At 39.2% G+C, this 10,000-nt stretch overlaps 1 protein-coding gene across 1 annotated transcript in view; it reads right to left on the bottom strand.

The window, feature by feature from the left end:
• megf6b (multiple EGF-like-domains 6b) overlaps positions 1-10,000 on the bottom strand; it is a gene marked incomplete at its 5' end in the record, with an annotated part of 177,685 nt that overhangs the window by 75,031 nt on the left and 92,654 nt on the right. The window contains one exon of the mRNA XM_079845375.1: positions 1,453-1,575. Within this exon, the coding sequence (XP_079701501.1) occupies positions 1,453-1,575 (123 nt within the window). The remainder of the gene's footprint in view (positions 1-1,452; positions 1,576-10,000) is intronic.

The following is a 10,000-nucleotide window of genomic DNA, read 5'->3' as shown; positions in this document are numbered from 1 at the left end:
GTGTCGTTACGGTGTGTGATGTTACAGTGTGTGACGTTACGGTGTGTGTCGTTACGGTGTGTGTCGTTACGGTGTGTGTCGTTACGGTGTGCGTCTTTACGGTGTGTCGTTACGGTGTGTGTCGTTAGATACACAGATAGATATGTGTCGATAGATAGATAGATAGATAGATAGATAGATAGATGATGGATGATGATGGATGGATGGATGGAATGACAGACAGATAGTTAGAATGACAGACGGATGGATGGATAATGGATGGATGGATGGATGGATGGAGGTTAGGGGGTTGTTGTTTATGTACATTCTTTTGCTGAGACAGTAATCCACAGCTTAATAATCTATTCTAAGAATATCATTAATTCCTTTTAAGTCAAATATATGAATTTGATTAATTAGATTTTGGGGTGAATGATGAAACTGGGCAGGCTGGGCAGGCTGTACGGTGTGTGTCGTTACAGTGTGTGTCGTTACGGTGTGTGACGTTACGGTGTGTGTCTTTACGGTGTGTGTTGTTACAGTGTGTGTCGTTATAGTGTGTGTCGTTACGGTGTGTGACGTTACGGTGTGTGACGTTACGGTGTGTGACGTTACGGTGTGTGTCTTTACGGTGTGTGTTGTTACAGTGTGTGTCGTTACGGTGTGTGTCGTTATGGTGTGTGACGTTACGTTGTGTGTCGTTACGTTGTGTTTCTTTACAGTGTGTGTCGTTACGGTGTGTGTCTTTACGGTGTGTGTCGTTATGGTGTGTGTCGTTACGGTATGTGTCGTTACGGTGTGTGTCGTTACGGTGTGTGTCGTTACGGTGTGTGACGTTATGGTGTGTGACGTTACGTTGTGTGTCGTTACGTTGTGTTTCGTTACAGTGTGTGTCGTTACGGTGTGTGTCGTTATGGTGTGTGACGTTACGTTGTGTGTCGTTACGTTGTGTTTCGTTACAGTGTGTGTCGTTACGGTGTGTGTCTTTACGGTGTGTGTCGTTATGGTGTGTGTCGTTACGGTATGTGTCATTACGGTGTGTGTCATTACGGTGCGTGTCGTTATGGTGTGTGACGTTACGTTGTGTGTCGTTACGTTGTGTTTCGTTACAGTGTGTGTCGTTACGGTGTGTGTCTTTACGGTGTGTGTCGTTATGGTGTGTGTCGTTACGGTGTGTGTCGTTACGGTGTGTGTCGTTACGGTATGTGTCGTTACGGTGTGTGTCGTTACGGTGTGTGTCGTTACGGTGTGTGTCGTTACGGTGTGTGTCGTTACGGTGTGTGACGTTACGGTGTGTGTCGTTACGGTGTGCGTATTTACGGTGTGTCGTTACGGTGTGTGTCGTTACGGTGTGTGTCGTTACAGTGTGTGACGTTACGGTGTGTGTCGTTACGGTGTGTGTCGTTACGGTGTGCGTCTTTACGGTGTGTCGTTACGGTGTGTGTCGTTACGGTTTGTTTGTCTGTGTCTTACCGATGCAGGTCCGTCCGTCCACATGCAGTCGAGATCCAGCGTTACACTGGCAGTGATGCGAGCCCCTCTTGTTCACACACTTGTGCTGGCAGCCGCCGTTGTGCACCTGGCACTCATCAATATCTGCGGGGGAACACAAACACATGATTTAATATTGTTTCATGAAACACTCAGGTAAGTTCTGCACGTCTGTAATTCACATCTAATTTATGCACACAATAGCATTTTGTCCAAATTCAGAACAGAAACTGCTGGCCTGGGAAAAATCGCCTGACATCACAAGTAAATAAACATCCAAACTCCTTTTGTATAAACTCGCGCTGTGAGATCGCAAACAAACAGAGAAGAGGCCATTCACTTCATACGCCTGACATGAAGATTAAGAACACACTGCAAAAGAGAGAAAACAAGGACATTCACGGGTCACTGAGATGGAGGCTCTCAGACAGTTCTGTGGCTCTCAGAGCTGCCCACTGAGATCAGAGCTAATAGAGTCACGGCCTGTTGAGAAACACACTGTTACTGCACTGAGATCAGCTTTCAGACGGACACGCTCCACCGGCACAGCTACTACTGTGTCTTTCCCATGTCGCTTGACTAAATGAGTGTAAAGTCAATTGCAAGGGAAATTGGTCATATATATATATATATGTATATATATATATATATATATATATACAGTACCGGTCAAAAGCTTGGAAACATTGCTATTTTTAATGTTTTTGAAAAGTCTCATATGCTAATCAAGGCTGCATTTACTAAATCCAAAATACAGAAAAAATTTGAAATATTAATACAATTTAAAATAGTGGTTTTTATTTTAATATACTTTGAAATATAATTTATTTTTGTGATGCAAAGCTGAATTTTCATCATTACCGTTACTCCAGTGTTCAGTGTCACATCATTCATAATAATTCATAAATAATTAATTAATTTATTATTAATGTTGGAAACAATTATGATGCTTATATATATATATATATAAATATAAAGAAATACGAGGTGTTAAATTGATAAAAGGTGATGGTAAAGATTTAAAATATTGAAATTTTGAATAAAATTTTCAACATTGATGATAATTGAGCATACATATACTTAATAAAATCACAGCATCTAATTAAATATTATGACATATACAACATTAAAGATTTTGGCTAACCCAAGCTTTATTATGGCAGTGAATTGTTGCCTCGTTAATGAAGTCCATAAAAGTGCATCTATCCATCATAAAAGTGCATCTATCCATCATAAAAGTGCATCTATCCATCATATAACTGCTCCACACGGCTCCAGGGGTTAATAAAGGCCTTCTGAAGCGAAGTGGTGCGTTTGTGTGAGAAAAATATCCATATTTAAAACTTTCCCAGCAGGCACACAACGTCATAAGACGTTGATATTTGGTTGTGATGTCAGGTGACCAAAATTCAACGTCAGCTCAACGTCTAATGCCAACATTCATTTGACGTCCAATACCAACGTCAGCTGACTTTGATATTTAGTTGTTTTTAGGTTGCGTTGTAAAGTAACCAAAATCCAACGTCGAGGAAACGTCTCAAGCCAACGTCTTATTGACGCCAGATTCTAAGACGTTGATATTTTTGTTGGTTTTAAGTTGTGGTATTAACTAACTAAAATCTAACGTTGAGCCAACATCTCGAGCTAATGTCATATTGACGTCAGATAGTGACATTTAGTCATGAGGTATAATGGCCAAAACCCAACGTCTCCTTAACGTTGCTATAGTAACATCCACACAACGTCAAATTCTAACATCATTATTTTGTTGGTTTTAGGTTGTGGTTTTAACTAACCAAAATCCAATGTTGAGCCAACGTCTCAAAGCCAACGTCATATTGATGTCAAATATTGACATTTAGTCATAAGGTATAATGACCAAAACACAACGTTAGATTCTAACATCATTAGACATTGATATTTTGTTTGTTTTAGGTTGTGGTATTAAAGGTCCCATGGAATGAAAATTTCATTTTATGAGGTTTTTTAACATTAAAATGAGTTCCCCTAGCCTGTATATTGTCCCCAAGTGGCTAGAATTTTTGATGGGTGTAAACCGAGTTCTGTCTGTCATTCTCTGCCTTTGAGAAAATGAGAGCTCAGACGAGCTGATCTTGAATTTTCCTGTTATGACGTCATACCAGGAAAGGTTACCTCCCCTTCCTCTGCTTTGCCCGCCCAGAGCATTCAGAGAAAATGGATTCAGTTTATGTCAGCACAGGCTTTACAAACAGACTTTACGATATGGATTCGACAGCACCGCCACAAACAGTGAGTAACAGTGTTCATTAATGCCTGATCTGTGATCAGTGATCTCTGATGTGTAGCTAATCATTCAAGTTCACTCAGACTTTCTTTCTAGATCGTTTAATACTGTTCAAGCATCCGTGAATCAAGATCAACTTTGCATTGTTTCTCTTAGTAGCATGAAACAAATCCGTTATTTGAGTGATTCAACTATAGAGAGCATCAAGAACACACTCTTTATAATGTCCGGAGCTGTCAATCACACGCCGCGAGTGTATCTACACACTTGCCCAAACTGCCGTTATAATGAATGACGCTGTTATGCTGCACAGCGAAGCTCTTACTGTATTCCTGTCGATGTCGTGTTTGCTGTTAGTTGTGGTCAAAGCGTTTTGTGAGAGAAAACGCGTTGCAATGACGAGATCAACAGACCGTCTGTGTACTCAGTGCTCATCACTGCAGCCGTTCATGTGATAGGAATAGATTATAAAATAATGCCTCGCTAAACCACGCCCCCTCCGCAACATAATCTAACACTCATTTCAAATGCAAAGATGTCAGCCAATCACAACAGTGGGCGTTTTCACTGAAGTCTCACAGCAGACACGCCCCTTGAAACAGAGCATTCAAGCCAGAGGGGTAATAACAGTATAGAAAAAATGCCTTTTATTTCTAAATTATGACATTTTATGATGTAAAAATCATACTAACAATATAAGTACACCTCAGGAAACGTTATAAAATAATAGAAAAATGTCATGCCATGGGACCTTTAAATAACGTCTCAAACCAACGTCATATTGACGTCAAATACTGACATTTAGTCATGAGGTATGATGACCAAAACACAAAGTCTCCCTAACGTCGTAATGGTAATTTCCACAAAACGTCAAATTCTTTAGTTTTAGGTTGTGGTTTTAACTAACCAAAATCCAACGTTGAGCCAACGTCATATTGACGTCAAATACTGACATTTAGTCATGAGGTATGATGACCAAAACCCAACGTCCACACAACGTCAGATTCTAACATCATTTATACGCTGATATTTTATTCGTTTTGGGTTGTGAAACTCCAACATGAAACATGAAACTCTAACATCATTAGACGCTGATATTTTGTTGGTTTTAACACATTTGTCTCATATCAGTGTTTCCCCTTTCAGGTGTTGTCATAGACGCGGCACGCAGTAGGCGGATTGTGTATTGACGAAAGCAGAAGCGCAGAAGAATGTCATATACACCTAGGATGACTTGAGGGAGAGTAAATCATGGGCTAATTTTCATTTTTGGGTGAACTATCCCTTTAACTCTGTTATATGCTGTAATTTTATTCAGTGTAAATGTATCTGTTTCCATTTATTGTTGACACATTTAAATACAAATATTTTTTATATTCAATATACTGTATAATAGGGATGCCACAATTCTCAATATAATATTGAACCGTTCGGTACGGCATTCACGGTTCAATACGCGCTTGTGAATAGCGTTTTTTTCGGTTTCGCATTTAATTAATTATTTTTCTACAATTTCTATAATTTGCCTCAATCCCAATACTGAACAACGCGACATACATTCACATCACACGTTAGTGCTAGAGTTATACTCACGGAACACTGGAGTTTTTCACAATCATTTAAGTTCATTATTTGCGTGCGTTTTAAAGCCTTGACGGTTTCATTCGCGTGCGCGGTTTTAACATGCACTTTTCAGAGCACGCGCACACAAAGCCTGTCAAACACGTGAATACTGGACTAAGTCGTCTAACTGCGTTAATACTGTCAAATACACACAAGGTTAACATAAACACACTCGGTTATGTCTAAAGTGAAAGTAAAATCGCAATCGTGTCTGTATATTAGATGCACGCAGGTCTTAAACTGACAGCAGCGCAGCCTATAGTGAACACGCTGTCCTTAAAGGGACAGTTCACCTATAAAATGATGTCATTATTTACTCACTCTAATATTGTTTCAAACCTGTATTCATTTCTCGATGACAGACTTTTCAGTTTTGAGTGAAATATCCCTTTAATGTTAATACAACAACAAAAGAGAGAAAATCACTCACTGCTCTTGACTGAAAAACTAATACAGTAGCTAAGAATCAATGTATATTTTATAGTGAAGTCTATGTAGTGTTTTATTTTTACATTAATTCATTCAATTTCATACTTAAATGCTGCTGTACAGCTCTGAGCTGCCAGTGTAAATCTTTATATATATTTATTTTATATTATCCAATACACTAGGAATGTGTACAAGGTTTTTTTTAAGTAAAGTTTTAAGTTTAAGTAAGGTTTTTCAATTCTTTTAAGTAAAATAAAGAAAGAGTATTGCAATAAAAAAATAGTATTTTTTCTCTTTAACCTCTTGCGGTTCCTGTCGCCTAAGAATAGAATAACAAAAAAATGTATGTGACAAGCCATCAGAACCGAACCGAACCGAAAACCGTGGTTAAAAACCGAGGTATGTATTGAACCGTGGACTAACTGTATTGTTGCATCCCTACTGTATAAATATTTATAATAAAGTAGTTTATGTGTGTGTTTGTGTGTCTTGAGAAATTAGAATTTCTTTGAAGTTTCCAGACTCTGTAAGTCACAGCCCAGATCAGTCCTAGAATACATTCGACACATTTTTGCCGTTTGATTCAGAGTAAACAGACATAAAATTCAAGCACAGCCAGTCGACTTCTGTTGATCTGACCATAAAGATCCAGACCGGTGCGGAGCAGATTGGCAGGCGCTCCTGAGGGTGTCCTCTCCTGCTAAGAGGAAAAATCCTAAAAATTCACAACCGTCTAGATCCATACGATTCCACAGCGGGTCTCTTTAGCGTGTGCGCTGCTTTCTCTGCAAACAAAACCTGAGAGACGCCGCCAACGCAAGCGCCACAGACTCCAAAAAGAACAAATGAGATTCGTGTTAGAGCGACCTTTGACCTGTAATAAACTAATGACCAGCTTTGTGTTACTGTCACCTCATGACATCACTGCAGGAGATGTTTTCATTGGCCAGTTTTCCATTATTAGCTGCAATCCTGTAAAGAAGCCAAATGGAGAACACAATTTTCCTTTACAAAGATTCATGTGCGCGTTTAATCCAAATCAGGGCTGGACAAAAATACTCTAGTTGAAGTTTGACTACAGAAAACGTGGTAACAATCTTTTGATACACTTCAACAGCCGAGCTCAATTTGGACTCTCATGGCACTATGGGATAGCTAAACAGTACATAAACTGGTCAGGTAATGGGAACCAGCCGGTTCTTCACCTACGTGGAATCTTAATTACTGACCGGGACGCCAGGAGGCCACGATAATCACAGGCTTCCTGCAAAGCATGATGGTGTTTGTTTTTTGCTGTAAATATATAAAAATAGGTTTAATAATACATATATCCTTTTTTGCATTGTAGCCTTATTTTAATATATATATATATATGTGTGTATGTGTATGTGTGTGTGTGCTAGTAAGTAAATAAATAAATAAAATAAATATATATATATATATATATATGTGTGTATGTGTATGTGTATGTGTGTGTGTGCTAGTAAGTAAATAAATAAAAAAAAAAAAAAAAAAAAAAAAATATATATATATATATATATATATATATATATATATATATATATATATATATATATATATATATATATATATATATATATATATATATATATATATATATATATATATATATATATATATATATATATATATAATTATATACACACACACACACACACACACACACACACACACACACACACACACACACACACACACACACATATATATATAGTCCTGTCAAATCGTAGCCTGACGTGGTCATAATTAGATTCTAGTTAGAATATGAGTCTGATTCTGCTCCCTTGGGCTGTGATTATGGGGTTTTTCAACAGAACCAGGAAAGAAAATGCCTCTGTACTCAACTGGATAGTCCTACAACCAATCAGAGCGACGGAGTAAGTGACGTGTGTTTAGTGACGCACAGTTGTCAACAGAACTCAACTGCACACACCCTGGAAGAAGTAGAAGAAGAAGATGAAGATGAGAGTAAACGATCTTTGCCGGTGTTGTAAAAAAGAATTTAAGGATACACGGAGTACTTCCCAAAACCATCATCATTTTTGAGAGAAATAGTAAAGGTGAACGCATATACGAACAAGTTCTCCGTTTAGTAAACGAGTTCAACCCAATCGCTCTTTGGTGACGTGATATTACGTTACTGTTGATCATCTGTCCATCATCGTATAAAGCCCGTCCTGAGAATTTCATTGGTCCGAACAGCTCTGGTTCCAGCAAAGTTGCTTCACAACAGATCAAGTCCAGACCGAACTTCCCAACCTCAAATGTTGTGGGCGGGGCTAAGTTCGGCTGGCATCCAGGCTAGTCAAATCGATTAATCACGATTAATCGCATCAAACATATATATGCATGCATGTGTATTTATATATAATAATTATACACAGTACACACACATATATTATGTAAACACAAACATTTATTTTTGATGCGATTAATATATAATATATATATATATATATATACAGTGGAGCAAAAAAGTATTTAGTCAGCCACCAAATTATGCAAGTTCTCCCACTTAAAAAGATGAGAGAGGGCTGTAATTTTCATCATAGATACACTTCAACTATGACAGAAACACATTGTCTGATTTTTAAAGAATTTATATGCAAATTATGGTGGAAAATAAGTGTTTGGTCAATAACAAAAGTTCATCTCAATACTTTGTTATATACCCTTTGTTGGCAATGACGTTTTCTGCAAGTGTCCACAAGGTTTTTACACACTGTTGCTGGTAGTTTGGCCCATTCCTCCATGCTGATCTCCTCTAGAGCAGTGATGTTTTGGGGCTGCGCAACACGGATTTTCAACTCCCTTCAAATATTTTCTAAGGGGTTGAGATCTGGAGACTGGCTAGGCCACTCCAGGACCTTGAAATGCTTCTTACGAAGCCACTCCTTCGTTGCCCAGGCGGTGTGTTTGGGATCATTGTCATGCTGAAAGACCCAGCCACGTTTCTTCTTCAATGCCCTTGCTGATGGAAGGAGGTTTTTACTCAAAATCTCACGATACATAGCCCCATTCATTCTTTCCTTTACATGGATCAGTCATCCTGGTCCCTTTGCAGAAAAACAGCCCCAAAGCATGATGCCCCCCCCCCCCCCCCCATGCTTCACAGTAGGTATGGTATTCTTTGGATGCAACTCAGACTTCTTTCTCCTCCAAACACGACAAGTTGAGTTTTTACCAAAAAGTTGTATTTTGGTTTCATCTGACCATATGACATTCTCCCAATCCTCTTCTGGATCATCCAAATGCTCTCTAGCAAACTTCATACGGGCCCGGACATGTACTGGCTTAAGCAGGAGGACACGTCTGGCACTGCAGGATTTGGCGTAGTGTGTTACTGATGGCAGCCTTTATTACTTTGGTCCCAGCTCTCTGCAGGTCATTCACTAGGTCCCCCGTGGGGTTCTGGGATTTTTGCTCTCCGTTCTTGTGATAATTTTGATGAATTTTGGGTGAGATCTTGTGTGGAGCCCCAGATCGAGGGAGATTATCAGTGGTCTTGTATTTCTTCCATTTTCTAATAATTGCTCCCACAGTTGATTTCTTCACACCAAGCTGCTTCCCTTTTACAGATTCACTCTTCCCAGTCTTCCCCTCTTTGGTCTTGGCCATAGTGGAATTTGGAGTCTGACAGTTTGAGGTTGTGGACAGGTGTCTTTTATACTGAGAACGAGTTCAAACAGGTGCCATTAATACAGGTAACGAGTGGAGGACAGAGGAGCCTCTTAAAGAAAAAGTTACAGGTCTGTGAGAGCCAGAAATCTTGCTTTTTTGTAGGTGACCAAATACTTATTTTCCACCATAATTTGCAAATAAATTCTTTAAAAATCAGACAATGTTATTTTCTGGATTATTTTTTCTCATTCTGTCTCTCATAGTTGAAGTGTACCTTTGATGAAAATCACAGGCCTCTCTCATCTTTTTAAGTGGGAGAACTTGCACAATTGGTGGCTGACTAAATACTTGTTTGCCCCACTGTATGAGCCGTTTCTATCTACACACACTGCAGGTCCCTCACAGTGAAGCCGCCATTTTGTGCCTACAGTAGCCCTAAACGGACAAACTTCTCTACAGTGTGCTAGTCACTCTCTGCTGTCTCAGACGACATCTTTGTCCTGTGACGGCCACCGTAGCTTCTCTATGGCCTCGAAAGGGAGGGGTGAACGGTGGACGGCTGCAATTCAC

Source organism: Gobio gobio (genome assembly GCF_949357685.1).
Source record: "Gobio gobio genome assembly, chromosome: 19".
In the NCBI taxonomy this organism is placed as follows: Eukaryota; Metazoa; Chordata; class Actinopteri; order Cypriniformes; family Gobionidae; genus Gobio; species Gobio gobio.
The sequence above is the reverse complement of the archived record's forward strand: the minus strand, read 5'-3'. Positions and strand labels throughout refer to the sequence as shown.